The sequence below is a fragment of the Chamaea fasciata genome, unplaced genomic scaffold (assembly GCF_029207755.1).
Source record: "Chamaea fasciata isolate MVZ Bird 193981 ecotype frontalis unplaced genomic scaffold, bChaFas1.0.hap1 SCAF_20, whole genome shotgun sequence".
Classification (NCBI taxonomy): domain Eukaryota; kingdom Metazoa; phylum Chordata; class Aves; order Passeriformes; family Sylviidae; genus Chamaea; species Chamaea fasciata.
This window is the reverse complement of record NW_027094105.1, coordinates 6,765,423-6,791,835: the sequence shown is the minus strand read 5'-3', so window position 1 is coordinate 6,791,835 and position 26,413 is coordinate 6,765,423. Positions and strand designations below refer to the sequence as shown.

The 26,413-nt window shown below is 51.7% G+C and overlaps 4 protein-coding genes across 11 annotated transcripts in view; 2 read left to right on the top strand and 2 right to left on the bottom strand.

Annotated features, from left to right (window-relative positions):
- Nucleotides 1-4,154, top strand: part of RAPGEF1 (Rap guanine nucleotide exchange factor 1) — an 84,700-nt gene extending 80,546 nt beyond the window's left edge. For all 6 annotated transcript variants that reach the window (XM_066201530.1, XM_066201529.1, XM_066201528.1 and 3 more), the window contains one exon: nt 451-4,154. In XM_066201530.1, coding sequence (XP_066057627.1) covers nt 451-601 — 151 coding nt within the window. In that variant the 3' untranslated portion in view covers nt 602-4,154. The remainder of the gene's footprint in view (nt 1-450) is intronic.
- PRRT1B (proline rich transmembrane protein 1B) lies at nt 4,062-6,562 on the bottom strand. Its single transcript, XM_066201531.1, is given in 5 exon segments — nt 4,062-5,548; nt 5,635-5,775; nt 5,953-6,309; nt 6,448-6,505; nt 6,507-6,562. Coding segments are annotated over 5 exon segments (759 nt in total). The 3' UTR covers nt 4,062-5,401.
- Nucleotides 6,563-7,382: 820 nt separating this feature from the next.
- On the top strand, nt 7,383-13,461 carry UCK1 (uridine-cytidine kinase 1). 2 transcript variants are annotated; one of them, XM_066201005.1, is made up of 7 exons: nt 7,383-7,485; nt 7,764-7,923; nt 8,700-8,796; nt 8,905-9,047; nt 9,127-9,221; nt 10,325-10,373; nt 10,712-13,461. In XM_066201005.1, the coding sequence occupies exons 1-7, from the start codon at nt 7,399-7,401 to the stop codon at nt 10,909-10,911; spliced, it is 831 nt and encodes a 276-aa protein (XP_066057102.1). In that variant the 5' UTR covers nt 7,383-7,398; the 3' UTR covers nt 10,912-13,461. The 2 variants fall into 2 exon arrangements, with proteins under 2 accessions (XP_066057102.1, XP_066057103.1); XM_066201006.1 differs by having other exon boundaries at nt 7,405-7,485; nt 7,771-7,923.
- Nucleotides 13,462-13,547: 86 nt separating this feature from the next.
- On the bottom strand, nt 13,548-26,406 carry POMT1 (protein O-mannosyltransferase 1). 2 transcript variants are annotated; one of them, XM_066201004.1, is made up of 21 exons: nt 26,387-26,406; nt 25,543-25,666; nt 24,788-24,931; nt 24,025-24,131; nt 23,410-23,460; nt 22,921-23,067; nt 21,855-21,966; nt 21,320-21,385; nt 21,101-21,194; nt 20,510-20,665; nt 19,810-19,940; nt 19,498-19,593; nt 18,091-18,183; nt 17,015-17,111; nt 16,833-16,925; nt 16,205-16,325; nt 15,892-15,989; nt 15,263-15,376; nt 14,653-14,779; nt 14,393-14,570; nt 13,548-14,169 (listed from the first exon to the last, which is right to left on the bottom strand). In XM_066201004.1, the coding sequence occupies exons 3-21, from the start codon at nt 24,907-24,909 to the stop codon at nt 13,995-13,997; spliced, it is 2,178 nt and encodes a 725-aa protein (XP_066057101.1). In that variant the 5' UTR covers nt 24,910-24,931; nt 25,543-25,666; nt 26,387-26,406; the 3' UTR covers nt 13,548-13,994. The 2 variants fall into 2 exon arrangements, with proteins under 2 accessions (XP_066057101.1, XP_066057099.1); XM_066201002.1 differs by lacking the exon at nt 26,387-26,406 and adding an exon at nt 26,071-26,255.
- Between the last annotated feature and the right edge of the window lie 7 nt (nt 26,407-26,413).

Here is a 26,413-nt window from a genome sequence, read left to right as displayed (position 1 = left end):
CCCTGTGCAAGGAGAAGGGAGTCCAAAGGGGGAGGGAGATGGATGGAGAGCTGGGAGCAACGGGGCTGTAATCAGTCTCCTTCCCTCTCTAGGTTAGACAAACATTGTGAGGACATTTTTCTGATAGTGGTTTTGAGATCAGGACAAGTTTTGCCTTCAGGTTTTGCCGTTGCTGATTCCTGTGTTCTTTGGGATATTCAGGGTTTTCCTCAGTGCTGTCTTGCAGCAGAGGCAGCTGATCCAACTCTTGATTTCTGTGTGCTAGGTGCCTTTTTCCCCTCAGTTCAGCAGCAGGTTTTTCCCCTTTGTGGCGTGACACCTCTGTCGTGAGCACTGGGCACAGCCCTCACACAGTGCTGGGTGTCCTCAGAGCAGGACAGGAGTGGCCCAAAGCCAGGAGAGGACCCCAGGTAGCCCCCGTTTAACTGCAGCTCCTCTGTGGTTTTCCAGACATTACGACATCAAAAGGAACGACGACATAGTGTCATTCTTCAACGACTTCAGCGACCACCTGGCTGAGGAGGCCCTGTGGGAACTGTCCCTGAAAATCAAACCCCGGAACATCACGAGGCGGAAAACAGATCGGGAAGAGAAAACCTAGGAGGAGGGGTTGTGCGAGGAGAATCGCTCCGCAGAGGCGCCGAGGGCAGCTATGAGACTGGAGTTCAATGTTTGTACCTGTCACTGGATGACACACCCTCCCTCCCAGCTGGCAGCCATCCCTGGGGGTGGCGATGCCGGGCGCGGAGGCGCCGGCGCAGCCGCCGAGGGCAGAGATCGGCCGGTGCTCGCTGCACTCGCCCTCCTCCTCCTCCCGTCCCTCTGTGCCATGAACCAGCTTTAACCCCGGGGACAGAGCTGTGTGGAAGGAGCGTCCCACGCTAGCGTGTTGCTGGTTTGCTGGCCCCTTGCATCCAGGTGTGCCCTGGCTCTCGTTTTCCATCCGCAGAGCAGGGGCGGCAGGAGCTCAGCACCCACTGACTCATCTCCGGAGCGGCGTCGGGCAGCAGCAGCCGTGGAAGCCAAGGGTTGGAGTCTCCCCTGCAATGCCACCTTCCCAAACATGTTCATGAGGATGGGAGCGTCTCCCGCTGCCTGCCAGAGGAGCTCTGCTGTCAGAGAGCTGCTTGTGTTTACAGGGGTCTCGGCTCACCCCAGATCTCTGGCGCCTTCCTCACGGGAGGAAGGCACCGGCCGTAGATACGGAAGAGGCACTGAAGATGTGGGCAGGGACCCGCCCTCTGCAGTCATCACACCCCCCTCCTCCTCTCAGATCTCGTTATTTAAGCAACGGTAAATCCCTCTGAACCTGGAAACATGGACTGCCCAGGTACTGGGGGTCACCTGTCTGTGACCCCGTGTCTCTTAGTGATGGTACTTAGCTTTTGCACAGGAAATGCTGTAGGATACAGACTGTACATACCTAGTGTTTAGAACCCCCGGGGGATTTTTGATGCATGTCTGAATACCGATGAGTTTATAGGGAAAAAAAAAAAAGAGAAGTGCAAACCAGTCTGTATAAAATCCACAACCAGTGACAATGTTGTTCCAAGTGCTGGATAAAGGAGGCTCGGGGCAGCCAGGTGGGCACTGGCTGCAGGGCAGGGGCAGGAGCCTCGTGAAGGAGCCAGTGGATCCATTTCTGGGCTGGAAGTGGGAACCAGGAAGGAGCCCTGTGCCCAGCTGAGCCACCCTGTCCTCCCACCCACTCCGCTCTCCTTTCACTGTTGCCAAATGTTTTTCTCCAGGGTCCCCGTTGGGACCCTCAGGGCTGTGCTTCGAGTGCTGCACTTTGGCAGGACCCCCAGCAGGTCCCTGTCCCCGGTCCTGCTGTGCTGGTGCCGGCAGGGCAGGGCCAGCCCAGCATGGAAGGGCGAGGCAGGGATGTCATTTCCCACACACACAGTGTTAGCCCCAATCTGTTCAGTGTGCCTTATTCAGCCCCTCTGTCCCCCCTCTGTGTCCCACCCAGCACAGCCCCAGCCAGGCCGTTTCACATCCCTCCTCTCTGTCCTGCTCCAGTGGTTTGCAGTTGTTTTGTGGTGTGAGTGTGCCCTGAAGGTTTCACAGCCTTGCAAGACCTTCCTCGACTCCCTGTCACATGGTCACAGGTTTTTACAGTGTTCTGACAAAATCCTGCAGGTTTAGGGCAGCAGCTCCCAGGGAATTCAGATGTGGAGTTCCACAGAGCATCCTTAACTTATTTCTCAATAGCAGCTCTGTGCCTGCTAAAGCCTCTGTTTGTTCTGGGTGAATCAGAGCTGCACTCCTTTCCTTCTCCAAACAGATTGCAAAGCCTTGGCCAGCTCTGCCTGGCTCTCAGGAGGGAGCGACAGCCCAGGATTTTACCCAGCTTGGTTATTTCCCTGAAGACTCAGGCACGAGACTCACACAGTGGCCAAGCACAGAGAGAGCCCCTGCCCACAAGGGCATCTTCTGGGGGAGGGGAGTGTGGGGTCCAACATGGTTCTGTGCAGCCCCAGAGCAGGAGGAGAAGGAATCTTTTGTGCTGAACCACAGGGTCTGAGCCAGAACGCTGCAAAAGTGGTTTATTTTTATGGCACTGAGGCCATTGGAGCTGTGTATTCTGTCCAGCCAAGGCTTTGCAATCCTCAAAGGCTTCCCAGGAAGCAATGTTCACGTTTCCTTTGTAAATAAGATCTTTTCAAAGCCCAGCATGGTGAGGTGGTGAAAAGGGTGATGAATACACCCAGGATGTGGTGTGGGCTTCACCCTGGTGGCTCCGAGCAGCCCTGGGGTGCAGTGGCCAGGCTGTCCTAGGAGGGCTGTGTGTGTGGGAGCTCTGGAATCACAGCCCTGGGGGTTCAGAGGGACAGGAGGGGGCAGCTTGTCTTCATCCAGCTGAGTGACCGTGTTACGTGAGGGGTGAGCAAGTGGCTCATGGGTTGGGCACAAAGGACGCCCCAAAACTGGCAGTGACTGGGGTTCCACAGGGCTCCACCCTTGGCCCCGTGCTCTTCAACACCTTCATTAACAACCTGGACACTGGAGTGGAAGGGATATTAAGGAACTCTGCTGACAACACTAAACTTGGGCACCACAGTATAAAAAAGATATTAAGCTATTAGTGTCCAAAGGAGGACATAAGGATGGGGAAGGGTCTGGAGGGGCCTTGTGAGGAGTGGCTGAGGACACTTTGTTTGTTCTGCCTGGAGGAGACTTGAGGGTCTTCAGCAGCCTCTCGAGGGGCAGGTGCAGATCTCCTCACCTGTGGCCAGTGACAGGACCCGAGGGAACGGCTGGAGCTGTGTCAGGGGAGGTTTAGGTTGGAAATCAGGAAAAAGTTCTCCCCCCAGAGGGTGGTGGGGCACCGTGAACAGGCTCCCCAGGGCACCATCAAGCCTGTCTGAGATCAAGAAGCGTTGGGACAGCGCTCATGGTGGGATTTCTGGGTTGTCCTGTGCAGGGCCAGGAGTTGGACTCGGTGACCCTGCTGGCTCCCTTTCCAGTCAGTACAGTGTGATTCTGTGATCCCCACCAGCAGGAGCCGTTTCCAGGTTCTTCCCTGCACTTGAACCCACTTAGCACCAAAGGAGGTCTGGCCCTCTGCCAACCCCCCAGAGCCAGAGGCTCAGCCCGTGGCGTGGGGATGGGAGGTCTGAGCGGCCACAGCACCTCGTGCAGTGGGATGGGGCCCCCCAGCTTTCCTGCCCCTTCACCCCTTCCTCTGCTGTCATCCCCAGCTGAGCAGTGTCCCAGCCTCAGGCCAGGCTCACAGGGCTGGAGGGACCCCAGAGGAAGATCCCCTTGCCTGGAGGAGCTCCAGGTTTGCTGACCAGAGATTCCCCCCCCCTTCTCCTGGAGCAGTCCCAGGGGAGCAGAAACCCAGACCCCCCTTGTGCAAGACTGGCCATGAGTGTATTCCCGTCTTGCAGGCAGCATCCTCAAGGCCATCACCTCTTTCTGGGGAGAGGGAAGAGTCTGAGTCCCCTCCCCACACGGGGCAGGGAGTGGGGAGAAGCGATGCCCCCGTCACCAGCCCCCTGCCCCACACCCAGGCCTCTCCCCACAAGCAGTTCCGTTGTATTATAGATTTACCACTAACCCCCATGGTGGCATCTTCCTGCGAACATTTCAGACCTGTAACTTTTATATTAAAGACAAATAAAACACCAATAACGAACCTGCCTGATGATCCTGTTTACAGTGCATGCACAGTCTGTGGATTAAAGTGACAATCGAATCCGCCTCTGGCGCTGGTGTGGCCTCGTGTTTTCTCATGTGCCCCCCGTGGTTTTCCTTGCCCGTGCCTTTTTCCCTGTATTTTTTCACTAAATTTCTTCCCTCTCTCTGCCAAGATGGCTTTGCCCCAATACAGGCCATACACCTGGGAGGGGAAGTCTGCTCCTGTCCCCTTCTCTGGGCCCCGGTGTCCCCCGTGTCAGGGGTTTTGGCTGCCCAGCCCCTGGCGCGTGCCCAGCCCGTGCAGTGGCCGTGTGCCGGCAGCCCGAGGCTATAAATAACCCCTGCAGCAGCCGAGCTGCTCCATGGTGCTATTTCAGTCCTGGACAGGGTTCAAAATTCCTCTGGAAATAATTGTCACGGGCCAGCTCAGGAGGAGAGTGCCCGGACACTGACCGAGCACGTGCCCCCTGCGCCAGGGCTGGAATGTGGAGCCACATCCCACGGGCCTGGCACAGCGGGAGGGGTCTGTCCACAGCTCAGTGTCCCCCCAAGCAGCTCGGTCAGTGGCACCCCCAGGCCTGGGGCCATGTGGAGATTCCCCTTCCCCAGGGTCCTGCACGGGCTGGAGCCCTGGTGCCCACCTGCTCTAGGGAAAACCCCGATTTCAGGTGTTGCAGACGTTACCCTGAACTTTGTGGTGGACAAAGGCCACGGCAAGAGGAGATGTAGGCCCTTGGTGTGCAGAGAAGACAGAAGCTTTGGCTCCAGCTGTGTTTTATTTCAATCTGGAAGCAGCGAAAAGGTGGCAATACAGTGTGTGTGTGTGTGTGTGTGTGTGCAGAATTACTGTAGAACTGCATACTGCATCTTAGGAGCAGTGAGGGCTTCCCACACACCTGTTACTTCTGCCCCATCTCCTACAAGATGTTCCCTCTGCACCAGAGTCCCATCGGCAGCTCCAAGTGACAGCCCACAGCCATGGGATTCGGCGTCCTGCGGCAGAGCCTGCTCCCGCCCGTGGATCCGGCACAGCTCCCTGCCCAGAGCTGGATCCAGCAGGACGCGGCAGCGGCATCTCCCTGCTCGGGGCAGCTCCTCGCCCCGCCAGGAAGGATGGACGCTGCCCCGCAGCCCCAGTAACGCTTCGTTGTCACCCGTTTCCGCACAAGGCTGTGACAACTCCCCCTTTTCCCCCAGGGAGAGAGCCACAAGGAGTTCCTGGCACACACCGCGTCCCTGGGGCTCAGCGTCCTTGTCACAGGTACAGGGACACCAGGACGTAGATGATCCAGGTGATGGAGGCGAACAAGCCGAAGAGGAGGCTGAAGAGGACCAGTGACTGGGCCTTTCTGGATGCCACGTACGCCTGGGCCACGTCCCCGCGGGCGAGCGCAGCCCGGGTCTGGCGCAGGGGGAGAAGGGGAGGGGTTAGACGGGACCCGAAGCACCAGGAGGGGCTTCCAGGCTGCCGGGTGAGTCCTTCCTTACCTCATGGGAGTAGACGAGGGCCATGACCCCGGACAGCAGGCAGCAGAAGAGGGTCACCAGCACTGACTCCACCATGTAGTCCTTGGGCAGCTGCTGCCCGCGGCCGGCGGGCAGGGGCCCCGTGCCCGGCTGCGCGTTGTACTGCGGCACAGGGGGTGGTTAGAGCTGCGATAGCCCTGGGTGTGCTCCCCTCCCCGGCTGTGCTGCTCAGGCATCGCTGGGGGCACCGCACGGAACCCCACAAAGCCGGGAGGGGAGATAAGGGGTGACCCCCGCTGCAGAGCGGGGCAGGAACACATCGGGGTGCGGGATACGTACCATGGTGTAGGGCAGGGGCCCGGCTGGGAAGCCCTGGGCTGGGAAAGGCCGCGGTCCCGGCCCCGGCTGGTAAACGAAAGGCCCTTGCTGGGAGAAGCCGGGTGGGAACGGCGGGTAGAGGTGAAAGCTCTTGGGGTCCGGGGGCGAGTAGGGTGGAGGGGCCCCCTCGAAGGCTGAGCTGCTGACCACCGACACCGCCACGGGTCTGTCCGCACGGCCCGCGGGGGGATCGCGGCGGGGGCCGGGGGTGGGCAGCCCCCCGGCTGCCCCGCTGCCGTCCCCCTGCTCCGCTCCCCGGGCTGCGGGGCCGGGGCCCTGGGGCCCGGCTGGCGGGTCACCCTCCATCCGCGGAGACGCCTGCGGGGACAGGGAAGTTCTGACGGGACGGGACGGGACATTCCCGGCACACCCAACCCAGGTTCGGGGTGGGATGGAGCTGCCCTTGTGCCCCCCCCCGGAGCCCCCTGCACCCCCCAGCGCCCCGGCCCCACTCACGCCGGTGCCCGCGGGGTCCCAACTGCTGCCGCTCGGGCCCCGGCCCCGCTCCGGCCCCCGAGCCCCGCGTGGCCCCGCGCGGGCGGCGGGAGCGCAGCCGGGGCCGGTTAATCATTGACCCGCTGTTTGCCCAGGCCCTGCGGGCGGGGCCGCCCCGGACCGGCCCCCGCGGCCCTCGGCACCGGCGGGCTCCGGGTGCGCAGGGGCCGGCAGCCCGCGGAGGCAAACGGGGGTGCCCAGTGGGTCCGGGGTCCATCGCGGCCCATGGAGCCGGTGCTGGGCGCAGGGCAGTCAAGGAGTTTCACTTCACAGCTCTTTGTCCGTGATTAAATATATGATTTCGTTTTCTTTTAGAATATTGTATTTACACGTAGAACGTGGTGTGTGTTCCGGCTCTATTTATACACAAAATGTATATAAGATTCTGTATATTGTAGCTGTAGCTATTAATATTTAACATGTGTGTGTGTAGATATCTCTACCGTACCCACGCACAGCATGTGTGAGCACACACTGTGTGTACGTGTCTCACCCATATGTGTATTTCTGTCCCTTGGGGGGTCTCTGTGTTGTACCTTCAGGTGTTTCTTCACGGTTCCCGTGCGTGTGCACTCGGGAACAGGAGTAAAACACGCTCGGGACACAGGTGGAAACTTGCACATGGGTACAGGTGTCAAATACACACCCGGGGATGGGCGTGCACTCACACACACGAGTGCCTGGCTAAGACAGCGTTGTCTGTAATAGGCTAGAGCCGTCCGGCTGTCCTTCTGTCCCCCCACCCATCTGTCCATCCCTCCCTCCGTCCGTCCGTCCATCTGTGTGTCCATCTGTCCGTGCCGGGGCTGCGGCCCCGGGGCTGAGGCCGGACGCGCTCGGCGCACGTGACCACGCCCCCTTTACACAGACCCCGCCCCTCTGCAGGCCCCGCCCCCCGCCGTCCATCCCGCCATGGCGTCCGCGGGCGGCCCGGACGCGGAGCGGCCGCACCCCAAGCCCTTCCTCATCGGCGTCAGCGGCGGCACCGCCAGCGGCAAGGTGAGCCCGCCGTGCCGGGGGCCGTGCCGGGGGCCGTGCCGGGGGCCGTGCCGGGGGCCGTGCCGGGGGCCGTGCCGGGGCTCACCCCCGCCCCGGGCAGCCCGCGCGGCGCGGAACCTGCGCGGCGCCCGCGGGGACATCGCCGGGGCCGGCCCCGGGCTGGGCGAGCGCCGCTCGCCCCCTGCGTCCCGGCACCGCGGAGAGCCGGGCGGCGGGCCGGGCCGGGCCGGGCCCCGCGGAAAGTGCCCCCGCCCCGCCTGAGCCCCCGTCCCGCTCAGTCCACAGTGTGCGAGAAGATCATGGAGCTGCTGGGGCAGAACGAGGTGGAGCAGCGGCAGCGCAAGGTGCTGATCCTCAGCCAGGACAGCTTCTACAAGGTGCTGACGGCCGAGCAGCAGGCCAAGGCGCTGAAGGGACAGTACAACTTCGACCACCCGGGTGAGCCGCTCACCGTCCCGGCCCCAGCAGGGTTCGGTCGGTGCTTGGAGCGCGGCTGGGTCTTACGGGGAGCGCCGGTAGGAAATGGGAAGTGCTGGGGAACAGAAATGTGCTTTCCCCCGCCAGAACATTCATTTGGCCTTCCCTTAGGTGCCCGTTGTTGCTGACGGCCCTTCCGGAGCCGTGCAGAGGTGCAGAGCATCCCAGCCTGCTCCATGCTCCACTCCCTGCTCTCGAGAGGCTCCTTAATGAACCACATCATTCCCCAAATCTTTTCTTGTTATTTCTTGTCCGCACAAACAGCTGCTCCCCTTGCCCGGGGGAGTGCTGTGGATTGTAGGCGGGACAGGGAGCTGCCCTTGGCTGAAGTCTGGTGCCTGTTGGGTGGGTAATGGAAACCATGAAAGATGCCTGGGGTTTTCCAATTGGCTTTTGACTAACAGATGAACAAAGCTGCACAAAATTACACAATTACTAAGTGGGTTGATAAAAGTATATAATGACTAGCTTCACCTTTGAGCTATTATTTTCATTGTGCTGTAGTTGCTTATAAACAGCAAACTGTCTCTTCCTTATCTCTGAAACCAAACACAGCCATTGTTACTTGGGCAGAGAGTGTTGTGTTGCTACTGGTTGCAAAGAATAAGCTGCAAGTTCCTTTTTTCCTGGTGACATACTGGGCAGAGGGTTTTTCCTTTGGTGTCTGGAAAAATCTGAGCAGAACATTTGATACAACAGCATCTCAAAGTCCTTCTCTTTAAACCTTCCTATTGCAGATGCCTTTGATAACGATTTGATGCATTCAACCCTGAAAAACATTGTTGAGGGCAAAACGGTTGAGGTACCAACGTACGACTTCGTGACTCATTCTAGGTAAGTCCTGGCTTTGTTTGAAGTCCTGGGTTGTCCCCAGCCCGGGGACAGATCACGTGGCGGTGGCACGAGGCCTAACAGTGTGCTCTGGGTGTTCTCTCCTGGCAGGCTGGCAGAGACCACCGTGGTGTATCCCGCTGATGTTGTCCTCTTTGAGGGGATCCTGGTTTTCTACAATCAGGACATTCGGGACATGTTCCACCTCCGTCTGTTTGTGGACACGGACTCTGACGTGCGGCTGTCCCGCAGAGGTAAAGCCCCGCCGTGCCCCTGCTCCTTATCCATCCCCACCACGGCACAACACTCAGGGCTTTTATCTCCCCATCCCAGTTCTGCGAGACATGAAACGTGGCAGGGACCTGGAGCAGATCCTCACGCAGTACACCACGTTTGTCAAGCCTGCCTTTGAGGAGTTCTGCCTACCGGTATGAAGCCTTTCACTAATTTCATTTGTGGGGTCATTTTTTTGGAGGAGGAGGGGCAGAGGAACAGGGTTGTCTGGGAATTAAGCTGCTGTAGATGCAGCAGTGGTGGCTTTTGGTATTTGTATTTCACAAATCCCACGCTCTCCCCTCTGCCTCATGTCTTCAGCCGTTTCAGGCTGGTTGTTAAGGAACTGAAATGGTCCCTTCTGCTGGCAAAGCACCGTGGAAATGCCTCAAGCACGTTTTCTCACTGCTGGCTGCTGGGGCTATTTAAGTATGGGTCTGTCTGAATGAAGCACTCCCACTCTCAGTTTATTCTTAAGTCATGTAGGAAGAAAGAAAAGCTTGTGGTTTCCAGCAGCCTTCCTCAAAGGGAGCACTGGTGAAAACCTGGGGCAGACCATTCTAGCTCTGCTTGCCACACCATGTAGTGTGAGGCCAATTTAGGTGCTCACATAATCAATTTTGTAAAAAACCCTATGAGAACAAAATCCAGTGTGGATTAAACAAGTTGGAAAAGGCTAACTGAGGTGCCTCTTGCACCTCAAAGGATCAAAGGAATTCTGGGATTCTAAAACTGCTCATTAGAAATACTGAATTTGCCAGCTTTTTTGCAGCTGGGGGGGGAAAGGAAAAGCAGGAGTGCTATGGTGGTAAAGATCAATAAAGTGTTATCAGGGGCAGGCAGGAATTTCACATGCGCATTGGATACCTTGGCCCTCAGCAGAGATTTAGCAATGGCTTGCGAAATGCTGATTAAAACCAGCTCTTGGCAAACAGACCTTGCCTGAAGTGGGCAATGTTTGAAGGCAGCTCAGATGAGTAAAAGCAAAGGACTCCACACCTGACCTGCTGCTTCTACCTGGTGATTCTCTGCAAAGGGGCAATAAGAAGAATCCGTGGGCTTAAATCCAGTGCACATTTGCCAGTGTGATACTGTAATTCATTTAGGTTGTTACCATGAGAGAGAGCTTTAACTTACAACCCTGGAGTACCAGAACCTTCCATCTTTGCCCAGTTTTCTGGCCTTTGGTCGCTTTTTCCTGGAATGAAGCTGCCTTTTCCCATTAACAGCCTCCTCCACCACTGTTTCTGTTTTACAGACAAAGAAGTATGCAGATGTGATCATCCCCCGAGGAGTTGACAACATGGGTAAAAGGGAGTTGGGTTCCCTGATTTCCCTGGGGAGACACTTTTGGGGTTGGGAAGAGAGCAGGAGGCACACTGCTGTCTTGAGTGCCTGCTCCTGAGGAAGGGATTTTTGCTGGAGGGGAGGGAGCTGCTCAGCCTGATCAGGACCAGCTGCTCAACCTGTGGAGGGCTGCAGCAGTCACCTGTTGAGGTCTGACCTCACTGCAGACAGCAGGCAGAGTTTCATTTAAGGGCTTGTTAAAACTTGAGTTGAGCAAGGGCTGGATGCTCCACATTTTCTAGATAACTCTAGGCCAGGAGAGCCTTCATGTCCTGTTATTCCTCGTTCCTCCCTGCAGTTGCCATAAACCTGATCGTGCAGCACATTCAGGACATCCTGAACGGCGACATCTGCAAGTGGCAGCGGGGGGCGCTGAACGGGCACGGCCGGACGTACAAGCGGCCGTTCCCGGAGCAGGCGGAGGGCGGCGGCGGCGGCGGCGGCGTCCTGGCGGCCGGGAAACGCTCCCACCTCGAGTCCAGCAGCCGCCCGCACTAACCCGGCACGGCCCAAGGGTTTGCCTCTGCTCCACGCCGACGCTGAAGACAACTTCGGGAAAGGACTTCCATGGAATGGTTGGTGAAGTGCCCCTTAAAGTCGTCCAGGCAGTGGAGGGGATCCTGGTGGGAATCTTCTCACAGAGGGGAGAGGAAAGGGTTTGGCCATCCATCCCTCTTCCCTCCAAGCCCTTCCCTGTTCTCCCTGAGATGTCTGGTGTTGTTACTTGATGAACTGGTTAAAGGCAGTGCTACTTGCCGTTTTTTGATTTTCAAAACGAGACCTAATGCTGGAGATTGCCCTGGAAATTAAGCACTATCAGGTGACTAGCAAGATACCCCATTTCCCTGATGATGGTCGTCTGTAGCAGGAAAATTATCTGCCTCTTGGGTGTTTTTCTTTCTATCCAAGACTAGCTCACATGCTGTTAATTTTAACAGGCTCTTATTCTTCTCCACCTTGTTGGCATCTTGAGTTGTGGCCATGCTGTGCTGCTGGCCGTCCTCCTCCTCCTAGCCTGTGGGGTCAGAGGGACTGACCTTAGAGGCACCTCTCCCTTGAGATAGGGGTGAGACAGAGACTGTCTGGGAAAAATGACAACTTGGCAGTTCACCCAGGGGACAGGCCCAAGTTTAGTGGTTCGAATTCCTAATTAGTGATTCCTAATTTATTTGTTTCTAAGCTCCTGAATCCCGGTACACTGTATGATTATTTTTTGTACCCAGTGTGCTTTACCACAGTTACTGAATGTGTGAGCTCCAACTGGATTGAGTTGCTCATGGAAACAGAAACCTGACCTTGTCAGTATTAGTGTCTTTTAGTGCATTTCTGTACTGCTGGTTGCAAATTCTGCTGGGCAGAATCCGTCCATTTCCAGAGATGGCTGGTGAGGTCAGCAAGGGGGGAACTGGGAATTGCAGGACCCTCCTCCTGCTGGCACAAGCAGCTGCCTTGGACATGTTCTACCCTCTAACAGGGTCAGAGCGCTTGCCTTGCACTCCAGCAGCTTCAACACAAGAATGTCTGGCTTTCTAAAAAGAGCAGACAAGAAGTACAAACAGTGATATCCCAGTTTCTGTAGTTTACCCCAGATATGTGATACTGCAGCAGTGTAAAGTGTCTGTCTGGAAAAAAAAAATTCTGCAATGAAGTGCTGGTTGGACCTTTGAAAATGTCCTTGTGATACTGTTCTTGAATTTGGACTTACAGTGTAATTTTGAGAATGAGGGTGGGAGGGAAATATTATTAAGAAGATCTTTTTCATATTTGCTAATTTTCTAAAAGCAGGGTTTGGCTGTGTTGGTTGTGGGTGTGTTACTTTGGCTAATAAATGAATTAACAGTGATCAGAAATGACCATTTTTATAAAAGGTAATTCTGGTACTTTCACTGTGCCGAAGGGCACAGAAAGGAACACTGCTGGAGGGGCTCTTATACTCAACAGTTCATTCTCCCCTTAACTCAGAGTTGTTACCTTTGGTTCTGTTGTGGCTGAAAATTTAGGGAAAAACCACAAACTTAAGAAATGCAGTCTGCACTTTCACACCTACAGTCTTTTCAGCCCTGGAGAGGGGTGAAGGTTTGGTTTTTGTGATAGTTCAGTGGTACTTCTGCAGTGCCCCAGAAAAGGCAGAGCATTTCCTGCCTGCTGCTGGGTGCTGTTTAGCTCACGGTGACAGACTTAGAGTATGAGCTACTGCACTGAAGCATTAGCTCTCAGGGCTGATTACAGTAGGAGCAAAACAGTCACCAAAACCTACTTTGAATGACTGTGGCGTTGGATCATACCTCCCTCGGGGGTGTGGGGGAAGCCTTGAATAGAATTTGTTAGAGCACTGAGGACCTGCACAGCCAAGAGCCCCTGGGGTGTGGGAATGCTGCTCTGGCATCTTTGTGTTGCCCTGCAGGACCTGCTGCCGCAGCCACGTGGAAATACAGAAAGGGAATGTGGCCCAGGTACTACAGGCCTGTCTGCACACCTGGACACAGCCAGTACAAATTCCCCACCGAGTCCCCAGTCCTTCACCTTTTTCTTCTTCTCTTTGAATTCTCCGGTGGTGCAGGCCAGGCCGTGGGCTGGGTTTCAGTGTTTTCACCCTGAACCCATGTGCACAAGTTGGAGCAGGTTTCCTTGTCAGCAGGATCAGTCCTACCTTGCCCAGAGTTCCTTTTCCCATGGGATCTGAGGTGTAATGGCAATACTGCCACTGCTGGTAACAGGCCTCAGGCTTCACATCAGTGCCACAAGGCCAAAGGATTCTTCTGGCTGTGGCTCAATTCCTGGCTTGCCTGAAGCCTTCTTTAGCTGTAACAGCAGTTTTTAATGTCTTTTTATTTTGCTTATCTTCTTAAAAGTGATGCTTATGTCAGATGATTATAAATAGATAATAGTAACAAGTCATGATTCTATGCAGAATGAACTATTTATAAATGTAGCTTAATGCTGTATTTACATAAATAGGAATGATAGCAGAGCATTGGAAGTTGGGGGCAAATAATGCATTGCTGAGGAATAGAGTAATGGAGTGATGCTGTAAGGCTGCAGGGCCAGTTACTGATTGTTAGAGATGGGCAGGCTTTAGGGAGGGAAAACCTGGGTTTCAGGCATAACAAAGAAAACAGAAAAAAAGTATCTGATGTGTTGGAAAGAGTCCATTTATAGTAAGCATAACATGAGATTGCAGACCACAGTGATAGGAAACACATTAAATAGCCCTAAGTGCAACACAGTGCCAGAAGGAAGAAACCACCATTGTACTCCCAGGGAAGAGAAGAAATTGTGTCAGCTCTTCCCAGCAAAAGAGCTGGGATGCTGTTGACTGAAGTCAGCAATCTCCACACCCTGAGGGGCAGTGAAGGGTGAATGTAACGGGCAGAAACTGGGAACTGTGCTCGTAACAGCCGTATTACTGTTGAGACCTTTTCTGTAACAGCGTTCCTTTATTTTCTTCTCCTGTAATCATTAGATCTGGACTAATACTACAAAATACCAGAACTGACTGTTAAGATTTCCACAATACTAACAAATAAATTCTTGGCTTTGCACAAGAGGTGTTTCCTGTTGCTGTGGCAAGGCTGGAGCGGTCACTGCTTTCGGAGGAGGATGTTCCAGGTGTCCTTCCAGCGCAGGGCCCTGAGCTCTGAGGGGGACAGCGCGGGCTGCCCGTAGCTCAGGGGGCTGAAGGTGCAGTACACAAAGTACACCCAGGAGAACCAGGCTACAAGCAGCGCACTGAACATGCTCTTGAGCAGCACAGATCTGGGATGAGAGAGGGAAAGAGCACTCAAGTTACATCAAGGTTGGCCAAACACTTCATCCAAAAGACCTGTGCCTGGCCTGGCTTCCCTAAAGGCAAGCGATGGAGTTTGGTCACTGCTGGAAAAAGCACTGCTTTCCCTGCAGCAGCTTGCCCAGGTGACAGCCCTGGAGAAAGAGCCGTGCCAGTCCTCCTGTTCAGAACTATTCTGCTGAAGCCAAATACCTGCAGAGATGATCGCTGAGATGCTGCAGAACCACAGGAATCAGGAGAATCTGGAATGTGACAGCAGGCAGGTAGTGGTACAGGAAAAGTGTTTTCTCCATCAGGAAAAAGGGCAGGTAATTCACAGCCCAGCCTCCACCACAGATGCCTCCTGCTGACATCCAGAGCTGCCAGGCATCTGCAGGAGACAGGAGATGGCATCTCAGAGCAGAGCAAGCCACAAGCCTCCACCTGGACACGCACACAGAGGGCAGTCAGACCTTCAGGGATGTCATAAATCTTCCTCCTTCGCCGCAGCAAGTACCACAGGGACAGACACAGGTAGACCAGAGCAGCAGCGTTGGCCGAAGCCCAGGTGGCAACATTCCCAAGGAGGTGGATCTGGGCCTGCAGGACAGATGATGGTCTAAGCCAGAAGCAGGAACATGCTGTGGTTCTTTTAGGTGAGTTTAAACATTACCTACACAAACTTGCTAAATTAAGCTGCAGAATGTGCCTGCCCAGTAACCTGGAACAAAGCTGGTTGATAAACTTTGCTGCTTTAAAACTCTTGTGTAATGGAAGGCATTTAGAGGATGCTATTGGAGATGAACTCATCTTCTAAATGAAATCAATAATGGAAACTATTAAACTGCAATTTACCTTTAAGAAAAAAAGCACAAGCAAACATGATTCAATTAAAAGCAACTACTGTCAAAGCTGTATCTCGTGCTAAAATAAATACCTCACCCCTCATGGAAAATGTATTAACACAGGAAAAGTCCTTGGCTGGAAGCTGCAGCCCTGCTCTGACTCCCCCTCCTGGAGCTCACATGTGAGCTGTTCTGCTTTCTCAACAGCTTCAGAGCTACTTCTGCCTCTTGTACTCACCCCTGAGGTGGGGTGGAGCCAGTAGGCAATATTGGTGTCCATTGTGATCCAGTCCAGGGCAGAGGAGCTGTACTTATGTTCTGTGTCTTCATTTTTTAATGTGAGTATTTTCCACTAGAAAAACAAAAGGTAAGCAGAAGGCTTTCAGCATTGGAACAACAGGTGGGACAGCAAGCATGGGTGAACAGCTCCAGATGTAAGATGTTAAGTTCCTAAGCTGGGAGTGGAGAAATACTTTACATATCTCATATGGATACTGATCAATACAGTTGGTTTATTTTGTTATTAAATAATGCACTTTCCTTAATGAATTTCTACAAAGATAGTGAGGGGCATCAGCACTACCCACTGCATGTACCACACATTACTGTTCAGTTTCAGGCAGCTTCTGGGTGCCCAACCAATTTTCCTCCCCCTTTTTTGTTACACAATCACTTGGGTATTCATTACTGCACAGCCCAGGTCTTTAATGCCCTTATAAGTGCATTCAGAAGCATTTTTTTACAGTGAGGAAGCCAAACTATCAGCAAGGATTAAACAATGAATCCTCAGGCTCAGAGTCTGCAGAAATGGCTCAGGTTCCTGCTCTGCAGCAGAAGGAAAAATGAAGGGAATGACAAGACACTCACCTGCAATTCTGTGAACTTTGCCATGAAGCTGAGGTTTTTACTGATGTCCATCTGTGTGGGAGAGTGGAGTTCCACCTCCCTCTCTTTTTGCTCTTGGCCTGGAAGAAAACAGCAAAGCTCAGAAATAACCACAAAACAGGCAGAAAGCTAGAAAGGAGAGAGAGCACACAGGCTCCTCACTCTCCCAGGAGCCCTTCTCCAATAGATTATCCAACTGCAACAGCACTTGAAGGGACTTTGTGAGGATTCTGACACCATGGTAGAGCCAACTGAACACACACACAGCACCAGCTTCCCATCAAACCTGACATACTTTTCCCATATCTGTGCTCTTCCACATTCCACAGCATGCTCTGGTGGTAGCCTTTGGACAGCTTCTCTCCAACCACCTCCAGCTGCCGGTAGCCCCACTCAGGCAGAGATGCTCCACTGAGCTAAAAGAGAAAGACAACTGTGAACTTTTGAACAGAAAGTTCTACCAGTCTGAACTTCAGGATGGAAGAAGTTCCCAGGCTCTGTCTGAGCACTGGATGACAGCAAGGGACTGCCAGAAAATGTGTGAAGATTCACCACGCAAAATTCTCAATAAATGCTACAGCCATAAAATCAGTGATTCTGGCAAACTCTGTGAAGAAAAAGATCCTTAATTATTTCAGCTTCTCTCTCAGACACATAGACAGCATCAGTTTCTAAGGCCCAATGGTGTAGAGTGGTCACAACCTCTTGAGAAGCAGGACAGCTTTGATACTGGAAGGGATGAAGCACCAGTGTGACCACCTAAAACACATGCTGCTCTTTTGTCACATTGAGCAAGTTTATTGTTTCCTTTAATTTACTTGGTTATTCGCTATTGTGGTGTAGCTATTTTGGAGCAGAGTTTTTGAGATGACAAGAACTGCATGAAGCAAAAGCTACAGGCTAATAAGCATGACCCCACTTGCCTTTAGCACTGCAGAGGTGTTCACGTGAACAAACCTCACTTCCGACAGAATTGTCTTCCACACATCCGTGTCAGACTCGCGATTTACAATTTCCTACAACAGAAAGATGGCTTTTGGTCCATGTTGTCTCAGCTGTTTCTGCTGGAGCATGATCAGCTCCTCCCCTCCCTCTGACCACTCACCACTCTCCAGAGGTTCTGTGCTGGCATGGAGATGTTATAATCAATATAGCAGGAAACTTCTTGGGAATGGGGGCTAAGAGGAGCAGCAACATCATGCCTAGAAGACAAATAAAGGAAGATCCTCCACCACCCTTTCCCAAATACATATAAAAAGCAAACCCATATGGAATTGGCTTAGACTGGATTTGGTAATAAAGCAAAAAGTAACTCACTTATAGAGATTGCACTGTTTACTCTGAGAGAGAGCATTCCCCACAACCAAGAGCTGCCAGGAACAGGCTCAGAGGAAGCCAATGCAGATGCCTGTGATGCCAGGCTGAAGAACAAGCACTGATTGTGACAAACAGAGACGCTGTTCACTGGGGTTTCCAATAATAAACAAATTAGATTTGGAAGGGACAGAGCAAAAACCCAACCTCAGAACAACCCCCTTCCTGATCTGAGTGATATTCGAGTACACGCAGATGCCCTTTGGGAAGCAGTCAGGAGGCAACTTCATACTGCAGGCTTTCAAAACAGGCCAGAATCTCTGGCAATCAGCCACAGCACACCTGCACATCTTCCTAACTTCCAGAGCACATCCTTCAGGGAGGAGCATGCCACCAATGTCAGTGGAGTTTGCTTAGGGTTAAGTCACACAAAATACTAAATACCTGCACCTGTCTGGAGTGGGGACAATAAAGGAGAGAGGGAAGACTCACAGAGGGGACTCTGTATTTAGGAATCTGCAGAACTGCCAGGAAATGTGAACAACCGTGAAACCTTCTAAAGGCCACTAGTAGGGAAGAAGAGAAGCAGTAAGCAACCATTAAGAAGTCTGTGATTAGGATCAAATCCCATGCCAAGTCAACCAGAAAAAATAACCATACAGCATCCTTCCTCTGGGCCACAGGGATGGCATATGGAACGAACCACATGAGGTCCTTCCAAGGCTCACTGGTGTAAAAATCCACAAATAACAGGCAGTTTATGGCCTGAATATCTGAATGCAAGGTCACTAGGTGGTTATTCTGAGAGCCAATCCAGCAGAATGAGGCAGCAGGCTTGGCAGAGCAGAGCAGGAGGGAAGGACTTACGTGTTGAGGTAGCGCGTTGTGATGCCGTGGACCAGCTGCACGATGTGCCCGTGCCTGACGGGCCGTGGTGGGTTACTCACCACCAGCTGCTGCCTGGAGAAGGGACACCCAAGAGCAAATGGTTACATTGGAAACGGTTAAATTACATGCATCTTTATATAGAACACGACATTGTCGTGACCCAGACATTTAGGCAAGAAAATGTGAAATTAAAGCAAATATATAGGTTGCACTGGAATGGAAACAAAGCTCATTGAGGCAAAGGTGAATTAAGGGCAGAATGAGTCAGAGGATCAGTAATGGGATACTGACACCCCAGGCATTAGGTCAGTGGTCTGAATCCAGGTCAGTCAGGAGTGAATTAAGGTTATTCCTGTCACACAGCTGTTTGGTGGCTTGTGTGAAACACTGAGTGCTTCACTGAGTCTGATGGGTGCTGTACTACAGCTGGTGTCACTTAGGCAGAATTACAGCTGAGATCAATGGCTTTTACACCACACAGAGTAAACTCTCACCTTGCTCCTGGACAGGGCCATGGCAAAGGGGAACACTGCAGTTGACTGAACTGCTGCCTGTATTTTACTGTTCCATAGAAGGACTTCACATCCTCCAGTGCTCATAGGAGTCTTTTGAGTTTGAAGATTTTTAAGAATATATTTGGGGTTTGTAGTACTGTTAGAGTCCCTGCTTGTAAAGTTTGTACCATGGACAAACTTCCCCAATGTGGATATGACTTCTAATGTCACACAGTCCGTCTGATAGGACTCCTTATACAGTTCCCAGAACAATGTAGGAAACCTACAGAAGCAACTTTTTGATCAGTATGGAATTATGTCACTCAAAGGCTTTTACTGGCAAAACAAGGACAGAGAGTCCTGCTCTGCACTGAGAGTGACAATGGCAAAACACTTCAGCACAAACTAGGCCTCTCAGGTACAGGGACCACTTGGAATCCTTCCCTATGTGGCAGATCTTACAGCTCACTCTGTGTGTCTAGTACAAAGAACTACTCATTTTTCAAAAGTGTTTTCTACTCTTTTCTGAGACTCATTCAAGTTTGATAAAACTCATCAAGACTCTCTAACACCATGTCTCACACTTCAAAAAGCAGAGCTTCCCTTTCGTGCAAAACACCTGAAGGATCTCCATTGGTCTTGTGAGTTTTTCAAGTTCCCCTTGTGCACAGCACTGCCCACGTTCTGGCAGGAGCAGTTCAGACAGGATTTCAGAGTCCTCAGTAATGCTTTTACCATATTGAGAAGGATTGTGCAAAGAGCTGCAATCACTTGCTCAGATCACACCAGGCTTCTGTACCCATAAGCAGAGAAGAGTTACATCCAATCCAATCCAAGCCCTGGCTGGGTTTTGGAAGCATATAGGTTGAATTTAAATCTCTTGCCTACTCACATTCCAGGATCTTTGACAATCCACCAGTTGTTCACATCCTTGAAGGGATAGCAGGTCACCTGCTGTTGATGGGAACTCCCTCGGCCATTCTCATACCTGCGTAAGAAGTCACAAAACCCCAGAGAGGTGTAAAGGTACATCCCTGTGCTCACCAGTCCCAGCACCACATCACTGATCATTCCTACAGAGCACAGGGACTCTGAAGGATTAATGAAGACATTGCCAGGACCCAAAGTGCTATACTTGGACTGGCAGGTGAAGAAGCAGAGCCAACTTCCACCCTCCCCATGGAGACCCAGGCAGATTCCTCACCTGATGGGGTAGGTATTGGTGTGAGAGTGCAGCCAGCACTGCATGGGCTTGCCCAGCACGTTCCTCAGGGTGATCTGAGAGCCATAGGCCACCTCTAAGGGCTGGCCCTGAGTGATTCGAGCCAGCCCACCCTGAGAAGGATAAGGACAGGGTAAGTACAAAGAAGAAACAACCCAGAGGCTGTTTAAATTCTATTGAGTGACGTGCCACTTCCACACAGCAGTATCTTCACACAGCGCCTTCTCACTTGGTTTTATCTACCAAAATCAAGCCTTGCAGCACCATACTCAATAGATAGTAAATACACCAACACCTAAAAAACTAAAAGACCACAGGGTCTCAGGAAATATCCTTAAAGCCATGTTCTAAAAGACAGGCTAAGCACTCCTATAATATACCATGTCACCACATGAGAGTTCAGTACTGTATCTACTTCTGTGGAGTGTAGGAAAGGACAAACCCTCAGCAGAAGAGTGAATATATTGTTCTTGCTTCACTGGGAAAAGCTTTTCATCTGTTATTAGGATTTCAGTCATTATTGCTTCACCTTAAAGCAGTACTACAGCAGTAAAACAGTTAAATGACATAAAAGGGAAAAATATGCAGGATCAAAGGAACAGGATTAAACACCACCTAACAGTGAGCATTTCCCCCTCTTCCCTCTAATAAACTTGGAACTCCAAGCTGACATTTCCTTTACCTCTAAGCTGGCCTGGAAAGCACTTGTCATGATCTGATCATGAGGCCCAGAGCGATAGAGCAGAGCCAGGTGAACGTAGAAGAAGGAGAGGTACAGCCCCATGGGGATGATGATGAGGGCCAGACCCCGGGCCAGAAAATGGCACAGCAAGGAAACCTGCAAGAGCAGAGAAAACTCACTGGTTTCATATTCTAGATATTAAAAATTCCAGAGCACTTAGCTTGTCGCGTTTGTCTTTTCTAAGTTTTCCCCACTGCTGTCATTCAGCTGTAATTTTGTGGACAACTGGGTAACTTCCAGCAAGGATTTGCAATGGAGCTGGCAGAAGTGTTTGAGAAAAGTGCATGTTCTGAATCACACATCACCAAGACATGATAACAGCAGAAAAGACAGTCACACAAACATCTTTTTCTTAAACTTAATTCCATCTTCCCCAGCAACTGAGCTGGGAACTGTGTTATGACAGGAGGGTTTCCAGACAAGGAATTTTAGTACAAAAGCCAGCTACAGACTGCATTGTTATCTGTGGGATTGAAAGGCTCCTGCAATGAAAAGTGACAAATAATGTATTTTGCATGCTGTGCTACATACATTTGACAAGTCCTGGTCTCCTATCATGTGCCAGAAGTGGAGCCCTGCAGTGGCCAAGAGCAGCATATAGGTAAACAGGCCCATATATTTCACTCTGAGAAGAAAGTGTAAAATATGAACATGGTTAAAAACTACACAATTATCTAATACAAGAAGTAAGTATCCAAACATTCTATTGAACAGGAGGCATTCAAGTCCAGGTAAGACATCATCACTTACCCAACTGCACAAGAACAGGCTACTCCAGTCAGCAGGAGCCAAAACCACCAGCTTCCAGAGAAGGCACTTAAAGATAAATGTATTAAATCACTTGCTAGGCTCAGTTTAAAGATAATTCTACTTTACTAAGGATTACTTCATCCTCTGCAAGGATCAGAGAACAAAAGAGAAAAATACCACTAAATTCAGTGCCTATAAATAGTTACAAAGGAGCATTAAGTGACCTGTTATCATCAGTGTTTCTGTGCACAGAGGGAAACCTTCCAGTAAAAAATCTGGGTGGGCAAATCCCTGCCAAGGGATTTTATTTCTATTCTAAAATTAAAAAAGACAACCCTGCTACCAGTAAAAATAGTTTTTAACATTGCTCAGGAGAAAAATTCTGGGGCAGCCATATGAGAGGTGGAAGCATTGGATTTTACAGATAGGTGAAGTGAGTTAAAGAATGGTTAAGAGACATAGAAAAACACAGTCTGTAACAAAATAAAAAGCATCATGAGAATATCCAAAAGGGTGGGAGGCAATCCAGCTTTACCTGTGCTTCTGCAAATTGTAAAACTTTAGGTAGGACAAAACTGCAAGCAGGATAAAAAAAATCAGTATTGATTCCAGAAGCATGAACCTCGACTGAGTGATCAGAGAGTTCTCTGTTGAAAAAGAGAGACAGACACAAAATTAGAGGAACTTATCCATAGGCAAGAGCTACCTCAGACAATCACATTGTTATCCAGTAGAAGGACCTGCTCTGTTTGGGACAGACAGTTCCTACTGGCTGTAATGTGCAAGTGCTGGGTTTAGAGGGACAAAAACCTTCCAGCAGGAGCAAATTACATGGCCATAACTGTTTCCAAGACAAAGAGGTGGGCAAGCAGTGAAATCTATCAGGAGGCAGATAAAGCTGCTGCACTGACTACAGAGGCAAAGAAAATCAGTCCTGGGAAATCCAGAGAGGTGCTTCTCAAAGCAAAGGGTCCAGGCAGTGAGCACAGCATGCAACGAGCACAACAGATCTGCAGGAAAGGGGGCTGCAATGAGCCAGAATCAGAGCAGCTGGTAGCTAGGAGAGGTTTCTCTTATCAGGCTGCTAAAGAGCTGCTGAGAGGCTCTTTCCCCTTCAGGCAGCTGCCAGCAGCTCCTCAAAGAAAACAAAACCAGCTGAGTTGTACACACTAGAACAGCGTCAAATCACAGTGCTAAGGACACAGGCTGGTTTGCTGCAGTTTGGAGATGAAGAAATTTGATGAGCTCTGACTGCAAGTTGAGTTGTCCTGCTGTTAAAAACCAGTAGGTTGTAACTCATCCTGTAAACTTCTCAGGAAGGGAGTACAGGCCTCCTTGGATACAAGAAATGTGGTTTCCTGTGAGGCTGTTAAGGCCGCCTACTTTGTTTAATATTGAAATGAACTTGTATAAAGCCCAGAAGGGTAGCCTGCTGTGAGGATGGAGGAGACCAGCGAGGTTCAGCACAGACTGACACAGGCCAGGGCTGATGTGTTGTTAGCGTTTTCTGGGCAGATGCTACTCCACCCTAAATATTCCTAAGGGGAAAATGGACTTTTCTCCCCAGGTATGAAGAATGGGGGTCAGTTGAACAATCTTACCTAAGAGAACCAGAAGAGCAGCTCCAAGTGCAGCACAGTGGGAGAAGTGCAGCTCAACCAAAATCTGGTAGGCTAAAGGCACACAGAGAGCACCAGCCAGGGCTGGCAGGAGCCGCAGGGACCACACAGGAACATTCATGCTGTATTCTGAAACAGAAAACATGAAACGGTGATCCACCACTTCGGAGACTTAACTGCAGAGAAGACAGACCAATACAGAATTTCTTAATTGTTAGAGGAATATAACTAACTCCTACTTGCACTGATTTGTCCATCTTGTATTGCTTAAACTGTTTAGCTGATTAAGAAAGCCTGTGCTATGAATTCATAATGCTTTTAACTTGTGCTAGAGACCTGCAAAAGACTTACTTAAAAAGAGAAGGTGTTGGATAAAGTGTTATTTCCACTAGACGGGCAAAGGGAATCTGTCAGTTGCTGAACTTCTGCTTATTTTCTCTATAGAATGAGACAGTTAAAAACAGCTCTTACCAGCTCCAATCCTGTTCCATAGGAAGTTTCCATCAAATCCTCCTAAGTAACCTACAACATAAACAAGAGAACTTCCAGTCTCAAAGCATGTATAAAACCTGGTGCTAAATGGGGAACGATTTCCCAAACACACAGCTTTTCCTTGCATGATTGCCCTCTTTCCAAAAAAGGTCCCCTTTGATACGTTTCTGTCTGCAGCAATGCTTGAGAATTTGCAGAGGCACAAAGAAATAAATTGGGAACAAGGGATTCTCAGTGACAAAGTCAGATGTATATTTAATCCCTCCCATACAGACACTTTCATGTTGTGGTATCTCAGCTACAAAAAGGAACTGAGGCTTGTTGCCTGTTTTTTGTCACGAGCAGTGACACTACCTTTCTCTTTATCCAAAGGATTGGATAATGGTGAGGTGATGGATACATGGCTTCATCATCCCCCTCTACCCATGCAACAGCCCCTAACAATAAAGGAAAATTCCATTCTCTCTACATCAGAGTCTCTCGTCTGCCTTGTGCTTTCTCCCCGCAAGTGGATCTGATGATTCATTTCTAACCAGCACCTCTCTCTTCCACAGCAACATGCAGCAGGCACTTCCCAATTCCAGGAGACCCTACCTCCCAAGGCCAGCAGCATGTGGCCAAAGGGTGGGCCACTGTCATCCACAAAGAAGATCCTCTTCATGTAGAGTGAAACGAATTGGCCATAATAAACTTCATCAAAACTGAAACACCAGAGGCAGAAATATGTCAAATTAATGGTAATTATCCTGCAGGGATACTCAGAAAGCAAACAGGAGTTTGTTGGCAGATAGCTAAGAATGCAACAAAGCACTGAGGCTCCGCCCCTTCTCCTCAGGGGGTTTTATTAGGGAAGGACTATCACTGCTTTGGGATTGCTCAGCCTGAAAAAGAGAAGACCCACAGGGGTGGCCTAATTGTGGCTTCTGGTACCTGAAGGGAGCCTACAGGAAAGACGGGATGAGACTGTAAGATCCTGGAGTGGCAGGACAAGGTGGAATGGCTTCACGCTGACAGACAGTGGGTTGAGATGAATTTTTAGGAAAGAATTCTTCTCTGTGAGGGTGGGGAGGCCCTGGCACAGGTTGCCCAGAGAAGCTGTGGCTGCCCCTGGATCCCTGAAGTGTCCAGGCTGGACAGAGCAGGAGCACCTGGGATAGTGGAAGGTGTCCCTGCCCACGGCAGGGGGCAGAATAGGATGAGCTTTAAGATCCCTTCCAACCCACACCAGTCTGGGATTTTGTGATTCTATGATTTACAGAGGCTGACATCTTGTGCTTGACTGCTCCTGCATTCTTGCTCACAAATGTTTGAAAAACAGGTCTGGGTCATTCAGGTACAAAAGAAGCTCATTACTCACACCACAGCCCGTGGATAGCAAAGCCCCCAGAGACGACTTGTTAATCCCAGTACAGTCAGTGCCACAAGGTTCACATTGATCTTTGCAGTGACCACAACTGGCTCCTTCAGAAATCCCAACATCCTGTCAAAGGTTTGTCTGAGCCTTTGAGAGCAGAAGAGAACAGCAGTCACCCTTTGGCTCACAAGAGAGCTGAACACTTCACAGAAAGCATCAGGCCTAATTTTTGCTACAAGCAGCTCATGGTAATTTCCCAAAATTCTCTTGCTTTTCATGTTTCTGTGTCTCTATTTTATCTACAGGACTAATTGTAAAAATAAAGTTACTCAACTGACACACTTTTCATCTGCCCTGCTTCTGCCTGCAGTAGTAAGCTAGAAACCTTGTTTATTCTTACACTGGTTCTGCAGAAACACAGCAGCTTAATTCTCCAGCCTGTGTTCTGCTTTGTGCAAAGCAAACCTCACTGCCCAAATTCTCAAGCTACTGATGGACAACCCACGTGCTCAGGCACCAGATGACCTCACTAAGTGAGCTATTTAGAGCTCAGGTAGATTTAAAAAAAAATCTCAAACAAGTTACTTCCTTGCAAACTGAGGTATTTCTTTGGGAGTGGGGAAGGGAGGGACAAATCTCCCAAAACACCCTCGGCATCAGAAAGCTGGTTACTGGAGCACGTGTATAGGCGTTGTTTAAGTAGAAGTGCTAAAAGCTAGGTCAGAAAATAGCAGAGAATCAGTGCCGTGCCTCCTCACCTCAACACGAGGGAAAGTTACCAGAACAAATCCATCTGCGTGGCTTTGATCAGGGGAGAACAAAGCGAGACGTGAGCACATCACCACCATCCAGAGCGGTGCCACTGGCCTGGTTTCTCTCTGCCTGCAAAACACAAGCGCTGCGTGCAGCAGAGGTTTTCAGGAGCCCCTGGCAGAGCTGTGCTCCCACCTGAGCTCTGGCACCCCCTCGCAGGCCCTGGGACTCCGGGAGCACCCGGCGGAGGCCGCGCTGATCCCCGCGGTACAGCTGGGCCCGGGGCAGGTGTGCAGCACCACCTCGGGCTCCCTCAGAGCACCCTCGAACCCCCGCCAGGCTCTGCAGCCCTTATGGGGGGGAGCAGGGCCACCGTCCCCCACCCCGCCTTGTTCCCCCTTTAAGCTCTCGAGGGGCAGCAGGACCGCTGACCCCACACGCCGCCCTCTGAGGGTCACTACGACCCACCACCCACCCTGGACCCAGCCCTGGACCCTCCCCTGAGTGTTTTTGGGGGACAGAGGAGCACCGACCCCAGCCCCGCCGAAGCCTCGCCCGCCCCCCTTCAGCTGTACGGGGGTGGGACCCGCGGAGCCGGGACCGGGACCAGCATCGGCACCGGGCACATGACCGGGACCAGCAACAGGACCGGAACTAGGATCAGGAGTAGGACCGGGACCAGGAGGACCAGGACTGGGATGGTGACCAGGACCAGGGCTAAGACCGGGACCAGCCCCCGGACCGGGCTCAGCACCGGGGCCCCCCCCGGGGCCCCCCCGCCCCCACACGGGCCCCGCAGGCCGGGGGGGGCGTGGCCGTTCCGCGCGCCGCGCTCCACCCGCCCCCTACCTGCCGACGCCGGATGTGACATCAGAC

Excerpts from the sequence above, each read along its gene's own strand:
- POMT1 (XM_066201004.1), bottom strand. The coding sequence starts at position 24,909 with ATGTTGGGATTTCTGAAGGAGCCAGTTGTGGTCACTGCAAAGATCAAT. Across the intron at positions 15,377-15,891 it reads CAAAGTTCACAGAATTGCAG|TGGAAAATACTCACATTAAA; the intron begins GTGAGTGTCTTG and ends TTGTTTTTCTAG. Across the intron at positions 14,780-15,262 it reads GGCTCCACCCCACCTCAGGG|GCCCAGATCCACCTCCTTGG; the intron begins GTGAGTACAAGA and ends TCTGTCCTGCAG.
- UCK1 (XM_066201005.1), top strand. The coding sequence starts at position 7,399 with ATGGCGTCCGCGGGCGGCCCGGACGCGGAGCGGCCGCACCCCAAGCCC. Across the intron at positions 8,797-8,904 it reads GACTTCGTGACTCATTCTAG|GCTGGCAGAGACCACCGTGG; the intron begins GTAAGTCCTGGC and ends CTCTCCTGGCAG. Across the intron at positions 9,048-9,126 it reads CGTGCGGCTGTCCCGCAGAG|TTCTGCGAGACATGAAACGT; the intron begins GTAAAGCCCCGC and ends TCCCCATCCCAG.